General features: G+C 36.6%; 1 protein-coding gene across 1 annotated transcript in view; it reads right to left on the bottom strand.

The window, feature by feature from the left end:
* Klhl5 (kelch like family member 5) overlaps positions 1-22,509 on the bottom strand; it is a 63,177-nt gene that overhangs the window by 5,063 nt on the left and 35,605 nt on the right. Inside the window, exons 5-9 of the mRNA XM_004642637.2 lie at positions 13,442-13,628; positions 6,286-6,510; positions 4,059-4,221; positions 1,874-2,086; positions 141-312 (exon numbers count right to left, since the gene is read on the bottom strand). Coding sequence (XP_004642694.1) covers positions 141-312; positions 1,874-2,086; positions 4,059-4,221; positions 6,286-6,510; positions 13,442-13,628 — 960 coding nt within the window. The remainder of the gene's footprint in view (positions 1-140; positions 313-1,873; positions 2,087-4,058; positions 4,222-6,285; positions 6,511-13,441; positions 13,629-22,509) is intronic.

Raw genomic sequence — 22,509 nt, 5'->3', positions numbered from 1 at the left:
GAAATACTGTCTCTTATTTTCTCATATTTGGTTAGGCGATGCCTTTATCCTGTTTATGTGGTACAGCCAATACTGGACAAAATGGAGAGGTTCTTTTCACAAAAAGAGCGAGTCTGGTAATCAAGACTGAAATGGCATACCTGGGTCCACTCATTTGTCTGGGGATCGTAAGCCTCCACAGTGTTAAGGTAAGTCTGTCCATCATATCCCCCAACAGCATACAGTTTATCACCAAGTAAGCACACCCCCACTGCGTCTCTGCTGATACTCATTGATGCCACTGCAGTCCACATATCTGTTTTGGGATCATATCTGAAAGAAAATTTCAGAACTAGAACTGACATTGTCCTTGTAATATCTTATATAAAAAGTTTTGTTCTTTTAAGTCTTTTTCTTATTATGTGCTATCTAAATAAAATAAATTTGAACACATTTAAGAGAAAAAGAAATATTTTCCTAAAACTTTTAACTTACCATATTATGCTTTCATTTAGCAAATGTACAACACTGAAGTTAAAGAGATGATATAAATGCAATACAAAGAACTGCTTCAAGGCTTTAGATTGCCTTTTGAGAATGTGGGGAAATTAAATTGAGTTCTATGTAAGGCGATGGACAGCCTCCACCACTTTATTTCCACCCTTGGACCTTCGTGTTCCTTTATGAAGTGCCTTAACTAGAACCGCCCAAAGTTGTCTAACAGCCAGTTACTTTATGCTACGATGACCACTGTTGCTTCTGATATCTCTTTTGGTATGACCTTTTCCGTCTACAGTACTATAACAAGCTCATAACTTATAAGGTACAGTGTATAAAGACTTCCATATTTCTATTCTGAATTATAACATGTAAAAAACATAGTCTGAATTATTTTGTCCTCAATGCAGTGAAATGCAGGTGTAATTTGATTGTTTTCTCAGAAAAAGAATCACCAAGTCTGCTTATTATTACACAGGGAGTGCGCATTATCATTAACCAACCTTGATTTTTCCTTTTTACAAATTCAGGATTAATCCTTGCATCATTTACAACTTATTAAATAAATCATACTAATCTAAAAAAGTCTAGTATGTCCAAGTCTCTCTTAAGATTCTTTCTTCTTTGAAGCCTCAAGTTCTTAATGATGTCTCAAGACACATGGCTGTGCTCTCCCACTTCTTTCCTTTCCTGCTCTGCTATCCATCACTATGTGTTCTGGCTACAGTGGCTATCTTTCAGTTTCCTGTATGAGTCAGTCTTGTCTGCTCTGAATATCATACGTACTTCTCTGATTCTACCTCTAAAACACATTAGAATTCTCTTCATTCTTTGAACTGGATTGAACATATTACACAGGAACCTGACCTAACAACTGAATAGTTCACAGCTGTTAGGCTCTCTACCTGACCCCAAGTTGAGTTTCTTGTGGTCAGTATGGATGACTTGGTTAAACTTTAAAGACTTATCATTAATTTTTTATTTTATATTATTTCATTTGACATCAAAATGGGTCATATATGTCTCTATCCTTTTCACTTCTTACTCAGGTTCTAGCCCTGAATTTGTTCTCTTTGAAATTCATCAGTTCCTTTTCTTCTATTAGGTGCAGTGTCCTGAACAAAATATATATGCAGTAAATATTTGCCTTAGGAGGATTCAATTAATAAATTACACAGTTGAGGCTACATGAAAGTAGGCAGCAATGCTAAGAGGAGACTGAGGAGTCAGTTGAGACACAGAGAGATGGCCAGAGCAAGTAACTCAATGCTTACGTCCTCTATGAAACCACTATGCGTGTGGTGGATGCTCAGTGAAGAGCTGTTCCTTTTTCTCAAAGACTAGAGACTTATATTCATTTGTTGTGTTGTTCTTAGTTTCCTCCACAGGAAATTACCTCTCTACACAGTCTGAGAGTCTGGAAGTCAAGTTGGAGGCAGGAGCATCATGTCCTCCAATAGCGTACAGCAATCCATTCCATGTGGTTACTCCGACACCGCCTCGCCTTTTTGACATCTGTGCACACAGTGTCCACTTATTAGTATGAGGATCAAAGCATTCTACTGATTTGAGACAAGAACTTCCATCACGACCACCAACTGCATAAAGTCTGAAACAAAACAAATGGAATGATAAGAAACAGTGCTGCTATTATGCTTAAGGCAGAGGATAACATTAGGATATTTCACTGCATGTTAGGTACCAGGGAGTATTCGGCCCACTGGCAATTTATGTGCCACTAAGAAGGAAGATGTGCTACTGATTAAATTATATATATATATATATATATATATATGATGTGATAAATTATATATATGATGTGCTACAATTAGAAATGTTAAATGTCTTAGAATACATAAAATATACACTGTTATGAACATAGAACTTTTTGTTGTTTTGTTTTTTGAGACAGGGTTTCACTATGTATAATAGTTCAGGCTGGCCTTAAATTATTTCTCAGACAGAAGATCATTGTCCAAAATATATAAAGAACTCAAAAACTAGACCACGTAAAATAAAATAAAATTAGACCACCTTGTTAAGAAATGGGTAAGTGAAATGAATAGATACTTCTCAGAGAAAGAAATACAAATGGCCAACAAATATAGGAAATGAATGTTCAGTATCTCTGATCATTATAGAATTGCAAATTAAAACAGTGCTAAGATTCCATCTTAACCTAGAAAGAATGGTAATCATGAAGAATGTCTAAGTGTGGTGGGACATCCCATCACTCAGGAGACAGATAGGAAGATAGCTACAAGTCTGAGGCCAACCTGGGCAACACAGTGAAATCAAGACCAGCCTAGACTACAGTGAGACCCTGACACAAACAAACAAATAAACAAACAAGCAAACAAATGAAGAAAAAGAGGAAGACAGAGATAGATTGATCGATTGATCAATCAAATATAACAAATGCTGGGCTGTGGTGAAAAAGAACCCTCATACATTACTGGTAGAAATGTAAACTAATATAACCATTACGTAAATCAGTATGGAGATTTCTCAAAGAACTAAAATCAGAAATTCCATATGATATAAAACACACAACTGTTGAGTGAGATAAACCAGACAAATGATTAATACCATATGGTACCTCTCATTTGAGCAAGGCAAGTACAAGCAAGGGGAATAATAAAGGATGGATAAAAGTGGACAAGGGGGGCAGATCTCTTGCAAATGGGTAAGTCCAAGAGACTCTAAGGGGAAGAAGAATTAAGAATATATCCTAGGTACAGGTACCAAATAACCTCAAAGAATGTACACATTACATGCCATAAACCTCCTGCCTCAGTCTCTCCAGTTCTGGCATTACATATGTGCACTATCACACCCGGCTCTACAGCATGAACTCCTGAACCAGTCTCTAGTTTGTACACTGCTTCTACCACTTACTCTGTGACTGTGGACAGGTCATTTAATCTCCACCTTCCTGAATTCCATCATCCATAAGCCTCATCTCATAGGATTACTGATAATTAAGGTACCTGAATAGTTCTTGGCATGTGGTAACAAGACAAATTCTGTCTTTATTTGTATTCTTTTAGAAAACAGCAATTTTTTGCTATTATTTAAAATAGATGTTATTTTATGTTTCTTCAAATCAAAATATTTTTCTATGTAATAATCAATTTGGTTTACCGTATTTTATTTTACTTTACTTTTTGAGTTGTTCTCACTGTATAGTCCAGGCTGGCCTCAAATTCACAGCAGTTCTCCTGCCTCAGCTTCCAAAGTGCTGGGATTATAGGCGTGTACCACTTATCATGCCTGGCTGATTACTCCATTTTATTTTATTTTTTTGTACTTAGGGCAGAGTCTACAGGGTCTCATTATGTAGATTGGACTCGTAGTAATCCTCCTGTTTTCAGCTTCTCAAGTGCTGGGATTACAAGTGCATGCCACTATGCCCAGTTTCAACTGTTGCCTCAGCACGCCTTGTGGGTGGAACCAGCACGGCATGCCGGGGATAGAACCCTGGCAGCTGTGCTCTGCCTAAGCAGGCACTTTAGTCTCCTGACCTATCAGGCTGGCCCCTGATCACTGCATTTTAAATGGAGTGTGCAGTAGTTTCTTACTTTCCACTCAGAACTGCCACCCCTACTGTGCTCCTGGGTGTGGACATTGTGGCAACAAAGTTCCACTGGCGAGCCTGGGGGTCCCATCTTTCCACTGTGTTCAGATAGCTCCAGCCATCGTGCCCCCCAACAGCATACATGGGGCCTTCCAGCACAGCCACGCCTGCAAGGAAAAAGAGGAGGCTGTGACCTAAGGTCTGCCACTTGTCTCAAAATTCACATTTTAATTGACACAGAAGTGCAATGTACCTTAAACACACAAATGTAACCATCACAAAGCCTATGCTTTAGAAATCACAGCCAAATAATTAAAATATCTGTCATTTATGCATAACCCAGCCAACATACTATGTTACTCATTGGTTATGTTATGTCCCATCTATACTATCAGAGATTGTATGTGTATATATATGTACGACTCTATAAAGATATGTATGTTTTATCAATCATATAACAGATACCCTAATCAAAAGGCTAGAAATGTGTCCATTTAACTAAACCCCTTAAATAATAGCTTTGAAGAAAAGTTTAGCCGAAGCATTTTTTTAAACAAAATCTTCATATAATTCTCACGTAGGAAGAGATAAAAGGAGTATTTCTTAAAAGTTTATTGATTCAAATTTATAACATTTATTATAAAATAAAAACAATGTTTTGAATTAATAACACAAAAGTTTTAAATTAGTACTGACTTAGTTGAGTCTGGACCATAGACTGACCTACTCTGAACTTGCTGTGGTGCAATGTTTTTTGCTCGGCTCTTAGACTACAGACAGCCTTTCAAACACAAGCTAGTGTAGAAAACTAGCTGGACCTCAGGAGCAGTTGTATTCTATGCAGTAAAAAGATTTATTCTAAATTAAAAATAAGTTTACGATCCTAAAGTGGGGGAGGGAGGAATGCAGTTAACTTATACTATCAACTCTGGATTTTACAATAAAACTAAACTTTTAGGTCATACTTATCCTTAAGACACTAGCTAAAATCAACACTTCTATTGCTATTCATCTATCTCTTATGATGACTTTCCAAATTCCTAACTGCATCTATCTATAAACTTTTCCCAAATTGTAATAAATTGGTAACATAGCCAAAAACGATTCCTTCTCTGAATTTATATTTTTTTGCATTGTGACTCAGCAGCTCCTTTCATGAAGAACTGGCATCTGTTTCTCTGCTTACTGAATCTGTGCTTGCCTGGGTGACTTGTTTGGGCTGGGGAGACATTAGTGAACATGAGGCAAGCAGAGGCTTGAAAGCTTGTGCCCTGGGACTTGTCTTCTCTCTGCTTTTGAAAACTTATGTGCCAACATATGATGTCAAACTGGGCAGGGCTGCTGAGTGCTCAGAGGCACAGTGTTCTGTCGCCTAGGCTAACAGGCTGCGTGGCCCTAAGACACACGTATAAGGTCATCCTAGATCACCCAGCAACAAAACACCCCATCTCAGATTCCTGACAACCCAGCAGAGATAATCACCCAAGGCAGTGAAGACTAAACAGCTGCCCAGCTGACTCACAAGTCAGATCAATGGTTAGTGCACTAAGCTTCTGCACTTTTGGATAGGCTTGAAAGCTGGGCCATACACATAATTTCAAGTCTTATCTAATATTATATCTAGCTTCTTCATTCTCATCCACTAATGCATTCTTCTATTTCACTGAGAAAAAGAGAGGCCCCTAAATTTTCTTCCATGCATCTTAGAAAGCACTACCATCAATTCTTTGAGGGTAAAGATAGTGTCTTCCTAAACTATGTAACCTACAGAACAAAACCAAGGCACACGGTAAATGCCAATCAATGTCTGTTCAGTGAATTATTGGCTGAAAGAATGTAAAGGTTTTATTATATTTCTGTGCCATCTCAAAGTTTTCCTTAACTTTTATTCATCATGTCTGCTTAGAAACAGGATTTTAGTCATTTCTGCATACTTTCCATTCATAGTAATGGTAGAAATTTTTAAATAAGCATCTGAGACAACACTAATTTCCAACACAGAACACTTATGTAAAAAGTGGCTTGTCAGACTACCACATTACCCTGGAACCCTTAGAAATCCACATTCACATGTGTGCTTGTCTGTTCTGCTCTCAGAGAACAGAAGCATGACAGGATGCCTGGTGGCTGAGCTGCTGACTCAGTTGCCATGTCAGTCTTCTGCCTGGCTCAGATCGTGAGCTGCTGTGGTAAGTCATCTCCAACATGATGAGTACGCGGTTAAGACTTACCAAGGCCATGTCTATGTGTGGACATAGGCGGCATCACACTCCAAGTTTTTGTTTTGGGATTGTAACACTCTACAGTATTCAAAGTCTTCAGTCCATCTCTCCCTCCAACCACATACAGTTTGTCATCTAACACTGCAACTCCAAACTGTAGCCTCCTCCCATTCATAGTCGCTACAGGAGTCCACATATTTGTACGGAGATCATACTTTTCAATGCTTGTTGCACCTTAAGGTAATATACAGAAATTATGTAAATAAAATTCCACCATGATGACAATTTCATGAAGCTGCACATACAAAAGTTTAATTTTATTGGCATTGACAATAATGTTTTTATTGTGTATCGTGGAACCACTGAATGACCTTGCCCTGCCACATGTTACCTCATCTCCTACCTCTCTAGGACATATACCAGGTCCCAGTATCAAATGGTCTAGTGGGCAAGGATATTTGTCAGTGGAAGATGAAAAACAAAGTGTGAACTGGAAGGAAAGGCAGGAGAGCTTTAGTGTCAGGGAAGCCAAGTTGAAAATTTATGGCAGGTAGCTCTGCTAACAGTATCAAGTGCACTGAGATGTCCAAGTAAGAAGACTAAAATGTATTACTGGATATAGTTACACAGGCCTGCTGTGGTGTGTCTAGCTGTCCCCCAAAGCCTCATGTGGTCATAGGTGGGGCTTTTCAGAGGTGGCTAGATCCAGAGCGTGTGATGCTAGAGTTAAGTGTGTAATTATTACATTAGTCCACTGACTGGTTTGGCATAGTTCTGGGTTTGGATATGAGAAGGCCCACTCAGGGTGTGAGTGCTACCTGCAAGTAGGCCTGTAGCCTGGATAAAATACAAAGGACAAAAGAAGGGCTGCTGCCTTCATTCACTACTTTGCTACTTACTTCCACTGACAAAGTATCTGCCTGCCATGGACTACTTCTTCCTGTGATGCTGCTGTGCCATGCATCCTTGCCTTGGAGCCAGCCAGCTGTACATTAAAACCTTTATAAACTGTGAGATGAGATAAATCCTTCTTCCTTTAACTTTGGGTGTTGGGTATTTTGTCTCAGCATCAAGAAAAATGACTAAGACAAGGTGACTTTCAGAAGAGCTCCTCATTTGAGTAGCTGATACATGCTTGGGAGGTGAGAAAATGGAGATGCTGGGCACAGAAGACTCTTCTTTATCACAATGGGATAGAGACAGGATCATTAGGTGGGTTGAGGGGGTTTTGTTTGTTTTGAACATTAGGAAACTCTGAACTGGCTTAGGATTGAGGGAAGTGAAACTGAAAAAAAAAGCATGATGTTCTGAGGAGGCAGGAAAGGACAATACGTGAAGCACTGGCAGAGGGGTTGACTTTCAGAGGAAGAGGGGAGAACCACCACCTATGGCAAGGAGGAAGGACAACAGGTCACCTCCTATTTCTGGTTGATGGTGTCTGCATTAATAACACTGGATGATTCTTGAAGCTTTTGGAGGGTGATCTAATGTTTTTTTTTTTCTAACAGGAAATGATTATTTATGCATACTTATTTAATTCATCTTGAGGAATTGCTACATATCCGTCTTACACCTTAATTAGAATTTTTTCTCTTTATGAACTGAGATTAACAGGTTTTTTTTAAAGTACCATCCCTAAAAATCCAGGCCCTAATTATAAAGGGTTCAGTTGGAGTTCTCTTCTCTCTTCTTTTTTTTTTGCGGAACCAGGGATTGAACTCAGACCCTTGCACTTGCCCGGGAAGCGCTTATTCCACTAAGCCATCTCCCCGGCTCCTTCTCTTCTCTCTTCTGATAAGAAACTAGTGCTAGCTTTTTATGAACACAATGAACATTCATTCTAAAGTATCTGTTACATTAGGTAGTACTGTCAATCTCCTAGCATTTAGAAATATTTTAATCTACCTATAGATACTATATATTTCATTATTTTTTATTTACTGTTTTAAACCCTAGGTTATTTGGGATTGATATCAAGTCTCTTTCCATCTGTGTTCTCTTCACAGTACTAAACAGAATATTTTCTATAAAAGAGGTGTTTAAAATATTTTAAATTTGAGTATTTCTTTATAATACTTTAGTTATAATAAAATTCTATTCATAAACCTAGATAATTGTATATAACACAGTTAACATTACTTCAAATAGTCTTAAAAATCAAATTAATCAAGTCAAATAAAAACTTCCATCAAATAAAAAGCTAATCATCTCTCTTCACTAATAAGTTTAAGAAAAATGTTTTCTTTTGGATTTTAAGTTGTTTCTCTGACATCTAGTTCACCAAGTAGTATCACAGCGCTATGAACTGGAACACTGTTGCTGATTCCACACAGAATATGTAAAACATTAAATATTAAAACATAGCCACAAATTTGTATCATTAAAAACCCCAAACACCCAAAAAGAACAAAATTCTAATAATTATAAAAGTCTATGTAAAAAGCACAGAATACCCCTAATTTATATGGAAAACTAACCTTTAAAAAGCAAGCACAAACGTTTCTAAAATACTTTCTTAATGGCTATTTGGACCATCATCAGCGTATTTGTTGGATTCCATACTAACAGACCAAGAGTGTATGAGCTGACTGCCATGCAGGTAACACAAACTGTTCATTATAAAGATACTAGGAGGACTAAGGAAAATCAAGATAGTTTGAATGGAATAGAAGTCAGAGTATTTGAACATTAAGAAAGACTCAGGAATAAAGTTGGCCAAGCAGCAAGGGTCAGATTACAGAACGTCATGAAAGTCAAAATGAAGAATTTATACATTACATGTTAAGAAATAAAGGCTGCTGGAGTTTTTGAGGAGTAGCAGCATGGTAACTTAAGAGTTAATGGAGCACAATATGGTCTCCCTAGTTAAAATGCCTGTTTGAATCTTGATAACATCGCTAATCAACTGTGTGACTCTGGGAAAGTCACTTGGCTTCTTAAGTCTTGGTACCCTCAATTATAAAAGGAGGCAAGAATAACATTCAGCTCTTGGAAAGTCCATAATGAATGGCACATATTAACAACAGAATGAATGTTACTTATCTTAAGTTAACATGATCAAGATAGGTAGCATGTTATCACAGGAATTAGAAAAATTACTAGTGGAAATTTAGGGTTCGGGGAGATGGCTCAGTGGAATAAGCACTTCCCTGGCAAACACAAGGGCCTGAGTTCAATCCCTGGTTAGGGGGGTGATGGGGGGAATTCAAGAATTAGCGATAAGACCCATATAAAGGAGAACTTACAATTTGAGATTTGAAAAGAGAAAATGGGAACACTTTTTTCTGGGTACTTAGCTGAGTTCCTTCTTGTGCTTGAGGACTTTGCCACTGTATGTAGGAGCCTGGACAGGAGGTGGGAATGCACCTCCTAAAAGGCAAAAAGGACAGACACTTGTTCTCCTTGACTCTGGGAACCTGGTGCCTAGGACTGACCTAATGCTTGCACGTATGATTCAAAAAGTAAAATAGGACTTATGAAGGACAGTACATATACTCCCTGCCCTTTGCCAACAGCTTTTTTTTTTTTTTTTTTTTGAGATAGGGTCTTGCTATGTAGTTCAGGCTAGGCTTGAACTCATGAGCGATGCTCTTGCATCAGTCTCCTGAGGGCTGGGTTATAGGCATGTGCCACTATGCCCAGCTTTCCAATTTCTTATCTGCTCAGATGAGCTGGGTTGATGTCCATGAAAGAAAACTGAATTATAAGTCCAAATTCTCAATATAGGTGATACAGAGAAGATCTGGATACCCTAAGTTTGAGGTGAGGTGAAGACTGAGTTGAATCAACATGAGAGTACAACATACAGATCAATACAGAGGTAACAGAAAGCCTTGAAAAAGTAACAGGCAAGATAAAGGAAAGGTGAAGGGCTAGCAGTGATGACTGCAAGGGCTAGCACCATTTCCTGGCACACAGTAAATGCTGAATACATATTTGCCAATTATCTGGACCATGCAGAATCTCTTAAAATGTTCAAATATTTGTACACCAACTCTAATCAACTATCTTACTTTATGTATTTCTGTACTTTCTAATCATCAAGCTTATACCTAAAATTTAAGCAACTATTAAAAAACACAGACTATGTTACATGCTAAGTGGGATAAAACACAAATGAATGCAAGAGCACACACACACACACACACACACACACACACACACACACACACACACACAGAGTATTGCTTTAACAAGTTCTCAAGTCAAATATGATCAGAGGGCCTGAAATTTGGATCCAAAAAGCTTGTGGTGAAAGTTGAATGTAAAATAAACATTTTGTACAAATTAGAAATATGAGAATAAAAATAAAATCTATAGATACATCCTATAGTCTTTGCTTCCACAAACCTAAAAGTTAGCTAAGAGTATATCACTTTCAATTAGAGCTCATAGTTATATATTCTTTAAAGATACCACACAAAAGAGATGCCTTTAAGCATGATTAATGATGCGTGAAGGCTTACTCATACCAGTAATTAAAGAGATGGCAAAGGAAAACCATTCACTTATTTACGAATACTTTCAACATTGTTTATGTGCAAAGCATTGTTCTAGGCTTTATTAGAGTATAAAATAAACCTTGCTTTTCTAGATCTTATTTAGAGAGAAGAGGTAGATAGATCAAAAACAAATGTAGAGCCAGGGAGACAGCTCAGTGACATAGGCACCTGGCTGGCAAGCACAGGGTCCTGAGTTTGATTACCAGCACCAAAAAAACCCAACCAACCAAACAAACAAAAAAACCCCACATCCCCTCCCAAAGCCCCATATCAGGAGCTAGGAAGAAACATGACTCAAAGGGAAGAGACAGAAAATGTTTGGAAAAAGTTAGAGAGTAGTAAGCAAAGGGTAGTTGCATTTTAGAGAATAGCAGGTAAGAGGTAGCTCACTAAGTTGGCATCTGAAGGAGATCTGGGTGAACAGTTTTGTTATATTAAAATAGGTAGAATATGACAGTAATAGAAAACATCTGGTTGGGAATATAGCTCTGTAGCATAAGTGCCTGACTGGCAAGCACAAGGTCCCGTGTTTGATCCCTGGTACAAAAAAAAAAAAAAAAAAAAAAAAAAAAGGATTGTTGTACAGCAAGGAACATAGCTCAGCGGTATAGCACTTGCAGGGCAAACATGAGGTCTGAGTCCAATTCCTGGGGAGGCTGAGACAGGAGGATCATTATGAGTCTGAACTTTGTAGCTAGACCCTGTACCAAACAAACAAACAAACAAACAAGTAAATAAAATTAAAACAAATTTTTAAAAAGAAAACATCAAGTCAGTATTCCAGATGGGGGTATGTTTGCCATATCAGATAGGACAAAGGGCACAAAGGAAGTAGTAGAAGGAGCAGAAGTCAGAAAGACACTGTCAGGGGATGGTAATGATTAGTGCTAGGAATAGAAACAAAGGGGACTCAGTGTATGCTGGGAAGTAATATACAGAAAGTGCCTGCAGTAACACCTGGTCACTGGTAAGTAACTATGTGTGCTCTTCATTGCTATTTTTTTATCATTAGTAATAAACTGTTTCCAGGAATGATAAAGAAAAGAAAAATGATGAAAAAAATTCCCAGATGCCTTGAGCCAGATTTCCCATGTTTATGCTTTACTCTATTTGCTTTCTAAGTACTCATGAACTTTTTTCTGAGCTGTTTCAGGACAAGGTGTAGATACAACATGGACCCTACCTGTGCCTCTAAATGTATACCTCATGCTGTCTTCCTCAGAATGAGAAATTCTCCAGTAAAATCAGCCTGTACTCATCAAGTCTAACGTTAGTATTTTATAATGATATTATCTAATCTACAGACCTTATTTGGATCTTGTCATTTGTCTCAACTATAACCTTTATAGCAAAAGAAAACCCAAGAGAGTGCCTTAGAATCGCTGACATGTCTCTTTATTCTCCTGTGATCCAGAAAGGTGTCTGAACTTTTCCCTTTAGGTTTGTATTTCATGACACTGACTTTTTTTTAGTGCTGCAGACAGACAGATAATTTTGCAGTGTTTCTCAACTTAGATTTATTTCTTCTTATCCTCACAGATTAAATTCAGGTTATGCACTTTTGGCACAAACACCACAGAAGTGCTGCTGAGTTCTTTGCACTGCATCCTATCAGGTCGTGCTGCTGCTCAACCCTCTCACGGGCAACATTACTGCTGATCATTAGGCCAAACAGACGTCTGTTGAGGCGCTCTGCTGTGAAGATCTTTTCTACTCTCAGTGACTCATAAGCATGTGGCTGGAAGATACTTTTGAGATTACATACCCTGTTTACGAACTCACCACTAGTCTCAGCCTGCATTGCTGATTCCTCACTGAATCAGGCATTACAGGCCAGGTAACCCTCATTTGAAATGTTTGGGAACAGAAGTATTTCAAATTTTGAAGTTTTTCAGATTTTGGAATATTTCCAGATTTCACTGGTTTTGAATCCTTATTCCAAAAACTAAAATTCTGAAATGCACCAACATCTGAAACCTTTTAAACTTTTATGTCTGGTCCAAAATTTTATCTAATTTGGAAGCATTCTGCATTTCAGATTTTCAGGTTAAGGACATTCAACCTGCATTTTGATGGTTGCCAAATGTTAACTTTTCTATTTGTGTCTTTTTCTTTTTTTTTCTTTTTTGTATTTTTTTAGGGAAGAGTCTACAGGGTGTTCAGGGTCCCACTACTAGATCGGACTTGTATTGATCCACCTGTTTACAGCCTCCCAAAAGCTGGGATTACAGGTGCGCACCACCACGCCCAATCTCAATTGTTATCCTCAGGGGTGGGGCCAGCATGGCAGGCCCAGGGATCGAACCCTGGCCCTTGTGTCTTTCTTTCTACATTTAGTAATAGGACTCTATGGTACGTGGAGAGCTTTCCCTTCAACTTTATTTGTATTAGTGTGAACTCATGGAAATTTATCAATGAAATAAGTTATAATCGTTTTCTATCATTAGATACTTTAATTCCCATACCACTCCTGAGGTAGACATGGCCCCTACAAACTGTGTTCTATCTCTCTGGGCCTGTCTCCAGGATTCCTTGAGTACCTCCTCTTCTGAGGTCATCTTACACTTATTTTCCCCTGGTACTGCAAGAGTTCTTTGGTAGTATGTATCACTTATTAAAATTCCTTTTTTCCTTGTTCCTTCAAATAAAAGATTATTCAATACCTTTTGTTGAATCCATTCCTCCAACTGCAAATAATGCACCAACAGTTGACTTTCTAGGTTTTGTCCGAGGACTTTGTAACATGGGTCGTCTCTCTGGTAATAAATGATACTTCATTGCTTCCATAATGAGTTTTTGACATTCTATGTCATCCCTAAAAAGTGCATTATTTTCCATATCTGCCAGGAACTAGAAAAGAATGGTGAGTACATACATTGAGTGGCCAATAAAATAGAGTAAGTGATGAAGTTTTTAAATAGAAATTCCTCCAATGTTTAAAAAATTTAAGTCTGAATATATTTTCAAATATATAACTTATAAAACCTATATTTTAAGTGTCAATAAAAAACTGAAGAATATTCATGGCATTCTCTAAGATCTTAACAGTGCTTATCTTCTAATTATATTCAAAAACTCAAAATAATCTTACTACTTTTCTATAATTTTTAGATTTTCTAAATGACTTTACTTTTACAATTATACTTTACTTTAATTAAACAATAAATAGGAGTTGGTTACACAGATTGTACTTACCTGAATGTAAAACATCAGGTACAAAAAGCATCAAAAACAAAACTTAGTAATTTCTCAAGGGGCAAAGAACTCCCTATGATGATTATTCTAAGAAATATTAAAATCCCTATTCAATGGGTACTATTTAATTTTACATAAATGTATGATATGGTTGCATAAAATTATTTTACTAAGTATTTGCTTTATTGTATGTTTTGCTGCAGCTTAGCATATTTATTTAACAAAATCTTGTAAAAAATCTCTCCAAGTCTTCCTGAAAAGGTATAGTTTTGATTTATTCTTTTTCATGGTATTTTACACTATACAGATATATACTAGTATTTTCTTATTATGAACTTTAGCTCTTTTCCAGTCTGTATATACATATACACACACAAATGCATATATGTATACATAAATTCTATTTTTTCCCCTTATAAAAACCAGGCTTTCTACAGAAGTCTTTACATAAAAATTTCACCTTGATGGAACAGATTTCTTGGAATTGAACTCCCCCAAGATAAATCAAAGAGTGTACATAAATAAAAGGCATAAAAACTTCAGATTGCTTTCTAGACAGGCTGTGATAATTCACTATTTCACCAGCATGTTAAAAGTACAGCACTGCTAACAATAAGTACACTTTTTATTCTTGTCATTTATAGCACATTTTCCCCACAGTCTGAATTTTTCTAATATGTGGGCATATGTATTTTGGCCATTTTTATTTATTTTTGAAAGAATACAAAATGTCAAAAAACAAAAAACCAAAACATAACAAAAGCCATTAGAAATGATGCAGAAAGGGCCAGGAAGATAGTTCAGCAGACTAAACTCCTGCCTAGGCAAGTGCAGGTACCAGGGTTCGATCTCAGGTACCACATGCTGCACTGGCCCTGCTCCCAGGTACTCTGAGCCAGCCACCAAGACCGGGTGAGGTGATGCATGCCTGTAATCCCAGCGCTGGGGAGGCTGAAAACAGGAAGATCACTACGAGTTTGAGCTGTGTAGTGAGATCCTGTACCAAATACATTTTTTAAAAAAGTAGTAGCTTAAGCTCTTTATAGCTGAAATGATACAGAATTTCATTAAACAAAATAGGAATTCAGGCCAGCCAAATAGCTCAGTGGATTAAAGCACCTGCAAGCAGGCTCAGAGGCTGGGGACACACTGAGATGGCACTTGATACTGGGTGTGGTAGCATGCATCTGTAATCCCAGCTCTTGGTAAGCTATAAACAGATGGATCACTATGAATCCGATCTGGTAGCAAGACCCTAAACACCCTGTAGACCCTTCCCTAAAATACAAAAAAAAAAAAAACAAAAAAACCCAAAAAAGAATTCAATGATTGTTGTATTGCATGTTAGCATGCTAGCTCAAACTAGTTATTTAGATTACCAGATATAAACATGCAGAATTGGAAAAAGAAATTACAAGAAATTAAAAAGGAGAATAAAAAAATTGAGCACTAGCTGCTCCTTTCAATAGATGGGCAGAAATCAGTAGTACAATTATCTAAGCTATCCTGCATGTATACATAAATCTTTTTCCCTTCTTTTTTTTTTGTCCTTTTCTTCTTCCCAGTTTTCTTTCCTATTGAACAGATTCTTCTCCTTTGACAGTATCTATTGCACCTTTCAGATTTTATTTAATCTTTCAGGTTCTTACACTAGTAAGACAATATGATGTTTGCACATGTGGGTCTGACTTATTTCACTTAGGAGTATGGTCTCTAGTTACATCCATTTACCGATAAAAGTCTCCAGTCTATTTTTTTTAAAGCTGAGTAATAGTCCATTATGTGACTACATCTATTTTATCCATTCCTCAGTTGATGGGCATTTGGGTTGTTTCTAAGATTTAGCTATGACAACTTGGGCTGCTCTAAACATGCATGCACAGAAATCACTGTGGTGTGATGTTTTGAAAATATTTGGAAAAATATCCAGGAGAGGAATAGCTGGCTTGAATGCGACTTCTAATCCTAGCTTTTTGGGGAGTCCCCACACTGATTTCCCTAGTGGTTGTACTAGTCTACCCTCCCATCAACAGTGGAGAAGGGCTCCTTTTCCCCCACAACTCCTCCAGCAATTGTTATTGGTTGAGTTCTTGATGATAGAAATATTTGGGGGGTGAGTTGGAATCTCAGCATTGTTTTAATTTGCGTCTATTGAATGGCCAGTGATGTTGAACTTTTTAAATATATTTATTTTCCATTTGTATCTCTTCATTTTTGATGTGTATATTCATCTCAGATGCCCATTTTTGGATTTGGTCTTTGAATTTGGAGGGGTTGGTTTTTAAAAAATTCTTTATATGTTCTAGATAGATATTCTTGGTTTGAGAGACAGTTGGCTAGAATTTTAATTTTTTCATTTTTTGGCAGAACCAGGGATTGAACTCAGGCCCTTGCACTTGCCAGGGAAGCGCTTATTCTACTAAGGTATCTCCCTGGCCCCCTAAAGTTTTTTTTCTGAATTTGTGGATTTTTTTTTTTTTACCCTATTGGTGATTTCTTTTGACGTACAGAAACTTAGAAAACATGAGTTCGCATTGAAGATTCTTTGAAGTATTTCTTGTGCAGTTTGGTTTTTGTTCATGAGCTACCATTTTGACTATAGGTTTGTGCATGGTGATAGGCATGGGTCTAATTTTAGCTTTCAACATGTAGAAAGCAAGTTTTTCCTGTACCACTTATTAAAGAGGCTAGCTTGCTTCTAGTGAACATGTTTGGTCCCTTTGTCAAAGATAAGATGGTTGAGTATGTTTGGAATTGTATCTACATCTTCTAATCTGCTCCAGTGTTCTTCAGATTTTTTTTTTTTTTTTTTGCCAATACCATGCTGATTTTATCACAGTAACTTTGTCTCCCTCCTTTATCTATTAAGCTATTAATCTTTTTTTTTTTTTTTTTTTGTACTTGGAATTAAGCTCAGGACCTTGCACTTGCCAAGCAGGCCCTTGTCTTGCTGAGCCATATCTCCAGCTCTAAACTGTTCATCTTTGAAAATTTAAGAGTTCTTTATAATATACATGTGAATCTTTTAATTTTCAAGGTAATTTTCTAGATTTTTCGTCTATTGTACACTTTAAAATACTTTCATATGCAAACAATTTTCATATTTAGGACACCAAGTAAGGCATCTTTTTGTGGCTTCTGAATGCCAGGTCTGTTAGTCTTTCGTGCTCCAGGGTTTGGAGGTAGTCTCCTGGATTATCAGGCATGATTTTATGGCTGTATTTCTTTCAGTGAGGCCACTGATCCATTCGAAACTAGGGTTGTTTCAAAATTAATATTTTTGTGTGTTCATTTTTTTGAGACAGAGTCTTACTATGCCATTCTGGTTGCCCTTGAACTCCCACCAGCTGGCTTCAAACTCTCAGCAATGCTCCTGTTTCAGCCTCCTAAGTGCTGGGGTTATAGGCGTGTGCCACCATGTCCAGCCTCAAATGAATGTTCAAAAAATATAACAGAAGGAACCTTTTTTGCTTCCAAATGGCCAGTTCTGCACCAACACCATTTATTAACTAATCTTTCCCATTTCCTAATGAACTGAGCCTCAGCCACATATTACATTCTTACAAATATACCTAGAGTTATGTAAGATCTACTTTTTGATTTTTCTGTTCTACTTATCTCTCTATTCTATTCTAACACTGTATTTTACTACAGTGTCCTCATAGCATGTTCTGGTATGTTATAAGTCTCTTCTCACTGTTAATTTTCATTGCTTTCTTGGCTAGTTTGGGGCCTTTATTGTCCACATGAATATAATACATATTTATCTAATTCTCTATCATCATGATTCTCTTGATATGCCAATATAAACCACTTTTATTTCTTTATTACTTTGGGGTGAATTTACGTTTTATGACAGTCCTCCTTCTGCTCAAGAAGGCTTTCCAAATTGGGTATGGAGGTACGTACTTGTAATCCCAGAACTCAGGAGGCTGAGGCAAGAGGATCACTGGACTTTTGGGGCAACCTGAAGGGTCAGGGTCTTGTCTCAAAAAAAAGCTTTCCACATATATGGCTTTATCAAATACATTCTTATATGTTTTACTATTTGTATTGTTATTGAGGATAGGTTTTTAAATTTTCATTTCGTACATTTCTTGTAGGAAGAGATAATATTCTGATTATCTTATACTTCTATTTTAACCTACTATATTACTATGACTGAATAAGCTTTAGTAGTTTTATGACTAATGACATAATAGGGTTATAAGAGTTCCCCATTTCTGAGATTATATTTGGTATTATTGTTTCACTGCTTTGGATAATAGTTTAATAGTTGTGGTAGTACTGGGTAACTCATCTACTTAGGCTCTATTTTACTTCAGAATTTTAAATTAAGAATAGTTGATTTTTTTCCCCAAGATATGCATCTTTTATAGGTCTACTGATATGGCTTTTTCTCTTTTAAGTTATTCTCTGCATCATTTTTGTTTTCCTAGAGCAAGATTTTTCTAACCATAGTGTGTCACCTTTTTGATATGCTGCTGGGTTGTATTTGATAATGTATTTCTTTATAATTAGCTATATTTTAAATAATATAATCTATTTCAAGTAAACAATGGTTTTTAGTAAATTTACCAAGTTGTAAAAGCCATTATTCATGAAATAGTTTGGAACATTTCCATCACCTTAATTAGCTTTCATATGATCACTTACCATTAATCTTCATTTCCATCTTGCCAATACCTACCCCAAATATTAATCTTTCTCTGTAGATTTGCCTTTTCTGAACATTTTATGTAAATAAAATAATTTATGGTCTCTTGCATCTTGCCTTTTCACTTAAGCGTGTTTTTAAAAAAATTTAATTTTTTTTTTTGTGTGTGTTTTTCTGAAGTTTTGGAGATTGAACCCAGTGCCTCAAACATACCAGGCAAGCTCTCTACCACTGAGCCTTATCCCCAGGCATTTTTCTTTTGAACTAGGGTCTTTAAATTGCTCAAGCTGGGCTTGAACTTAATCTATTTGCCTGAGTAGCTGGGATTATGGGAATGATTTAGCACAACTGGCATAAATCATGATTTTACTAGTACATACTAGTTATACAAATTAATAGGTTTCGTTTTGGCGATTCATTCATACATATAACATACTAGATCATTTTCATCACCTGATACCCTTCTTGCCTTTCCAACCCCTCTCCACCTTGCTCCCTACTTCTTCTCAAACAAATGAACAAACAAACCACCCAAAAATTGAAATAAGACACAAATCTCATGACCTTGTTGGAGTGTAAACTGGTGTAAATAATCCTGTACTTTTCTCTATGCATACAAAACATAATCAGTTGCCACACAAACCACTGGTGAATATGCATAGAACTGACTAATTTAGTCTGAATATCTGTATTATTTTCTATAATTACCTTAGTCCTTTCTATATAAAAATATGAAAAGAAGCCTTAAGAGCCAAAGGGCTATCATTTGGAAAAGTATTTGAAATGTATTAAGAATGAACTATAAAATTCTAATACAATATTCTATTTTTTGGTGGATAGTAAATGCCTTCTCTGCTACAGAAGAATGGCAACCTACTGAAGCATTTAGAATAGAACCATTATCATTTTCTAAGTTTTTATCTTCACTCCCATACTCGCTTGCCCTACGACTATTTCTCTAAAATTGTCCCCTCAAACATAAATAGGATGTGAATGAGTTATAAGCTCTCTAGTCTTTAAAAAATGTTTTAGGATCCCAAACTTGTAAACTAAAAGTGTGTTACAGATAAATACTGATTCATTTTGTAATTCTGACTTATGGTAGAAAACAATAATGAGAAGTGAGAATGGCATGGTAGATACCAACATACTTGTAATTAAGACTATCATTGAGAACACAGTCATTTTATGTATCAACATTTTTAAAAAAATATATAAAATCCTAGCTTTTTATTTAAATTGTTTAAAATTTGATCATGCCTAAAAGTCTATTTCTTGTAGTATCCGATAATGTTGGCATTCATCCTTCTTGGACTTAAAATCGGTTTTGAATAGCACTCCAGGCAAGAGTAAAGTAAAACTACTGCAAACACTTGTATTCCCAATTATTCAGTTATAAAAATACACTAAAATAACCATTTAGTAGAGGATTATAATGAAATGTATTATTTTCTACATTATTTTAAAGATTACTGTTGGAAACACTATAACAGTCACCAAATACAAGTGAAATCTCTTTGAACTAGGCTAAATAAGAATTTTTCATACAATCAGAGAAAGGAAATATCTCACTTGGCTGATAGAAAATATTTTACAAAAATAAATTCTCTAGGTTACCAGAACAAATATCAATTAAAAAAATAGCCATTACTTTACAGGCATTAGATAATTTTAACAACAGTCCTATTTTTCTGCTTTTTAAGATGTAACAGAACATAACCCATTTTCTTGATGATTTTAGTAGTTTCTTAGCTAATGTTACGTATTATACAGCTGTGTCCTTCACTTTTACTAGGGATCAAGACAAAACCTTGCCATTATCTCTGTGTCATTAAACTGCAACACAATTCGTCACTATAGTAAAGAAAATCACTGCTCAGAGGCAAAGTAGCTTTTTAAATATTGGGAAGTGTGGCTAACTCAATGTATATTCACATCTTCCATCACCACAGCTTTTTGTGGACAATGCTTCTCAAAGCTGAGGGTTGTTACACCACAACTGTCTAGTCACCACATCACAGAGTGTTAAATGCAGTATTTTGGGGGGAGGCCTAACACTGCATTTCAAGCAAGTTCCCAAGCATTGTCAATCTTAACACTTTGAGAACCACTGGCTGATGGAGTGAGCTTTCCCTCCTTATTGTAATTGTTTCTTCTATAGCATCTGATGACATTAACACGCCAATAGTATGTGCACAACACTAAATATTAATGTATCCTAGGGATCCACACTGAGCATTCTTAGATTTTCATTGTTTAGTGTCATTTTCTTGCTTTGGTTCCAACAACCTAAATAATAGTGCTTCAATCTTTTTATCTTAGACTTCAAGGCTAAAGGTGCAAAAAGTACAATTTTCTCACTGTTTTTCATCTCCTAATTCATTTCTTTATTCTACCTTCCTTTGTCTCAGAGGATACCTTCGCTATTCTAGCTGCACAGATCAGAATCATTCTGGGCCTCTCTTAGAATGTGTACTCCCCACCTTTCAGCCACCATGAAGTTGTGCCCATTTGATCTTCTAGATAGCTCCTGAACCTGGTAATTTCTCTCTGGCCCCACCAGAGAGGGCCCATTTCACTTGGATGAACTCAAACATCCTTCCTAATGGGTCTAGTTTTGATCCTTCTGGTCCATTCTCTGCAATGTAGTCATTTTTCCAAAATAAAATTATAGTTATGGTATTCCCATTATAAAATCCTTTAGTGCTTTCTACTGCTTTTAGTAAAAACCCAAACTCCCTGGCATGACTAGAATTTCTTGATGATTTGGTTCATTTTCTTCTTCAAATGTACCTCTGGACATCACTTCCTTTTATTTCTAACTGCTAGCCATGAAAATTACCTTTAAATTCCAGAACATGAAAAAAAATAAATAAATAAAAAATAAATTCCAGAACATGATACTCATGACCCATGATTCTATAACAAGGTACAATTTTCTCAGTTTCCTAAACATGATGTCCCTTCATGGTGGCTAACCCATGGCAGGTCAGATGGCACTTTTGAAAGTTCTCCCTCCTTCTTGGTCATCAGTATTTTGGGGTGGAGGTACTCCTATTATTTTTATGTCATATTCATCTATCATAGCCATATTATAAGCACATTTAGGTTTTAATCAGTATTTTCTTTCACTTGAGATCCCTCCTCACAACCAGCAATTTATACATATGATTGATCAAAAGAAAGAATGGTTTAAAGGAAAACACACAGAACTGCACTTGTGTTCAAATTTCATTTTTGCCTTTTACATGATTTTGGTGAATCAGCAAAGAAAAACAGCAGTGGGGCCAGTGAGATAGCTCAGCGAACTTTGTGCCTGCTTTGGCAAGTGCAGGGACCAAGGTTCAATCCCCAGTCCTGTATGTAGCACCGGCCCATCCCTGGGGTGAATGAGTCCAGGTGTGGTGGTGCATGCCTATAATCCCAGTACTGGGGAAGCTGAAAACAGGAGGATCACTACGAGTCTGAGCTACATAGTGAGACCCTGTACCAAATACATAAAAGAAAAACAGCAGTGAAGGACAGCAATTTATGCAATCACACTGTGACTTTGAACATTCAATTTTACTTTCTTTGATCTGTTACTTCATTTATACCAAAGGTGTCAGACTAAGCAATCTTTAAAGTAGCTTTCAACTCTAGCAACTTAAGGATGTACTCATCAGCCACACTCTTGACAGCGGGGAATTTTGAAAGTCTCTGTGAGACATACAGTATTATAAATACTTGAAACTGCAGAACTGAAGTAAATTAAGATTACTTAATTGCACAAATTCTTTTCTACATTTTATAGGATTTTTCATATTTTATTTCATCTAGAGAAGAGCAGGAAGAAAATTCTGTTATATAGCAGTAAAGCCATAATCCTTTTTTTTTTTT

Source organism: Octodon degus, unplaced genomic scaffold (assembly GCF_000260255.1).
Source record: "Octodon degus isolate 3935 unplaced genomic scaffold, OctDeg1.0 scaffold00158, whole genome shotgun sequence".
Taxonomy (NCBI): domain Eukaryota; kingdom Metazoa; phylum Chordata; class Mammalia; order Rodentia; family Octodontidae; genus Octodon; species Octodon degus.
The sequence above is the reverse complement of the archived record's forward strand: the minus strand, read 5'-3'. Positions and strand labels throughout refer to the sequence as shown.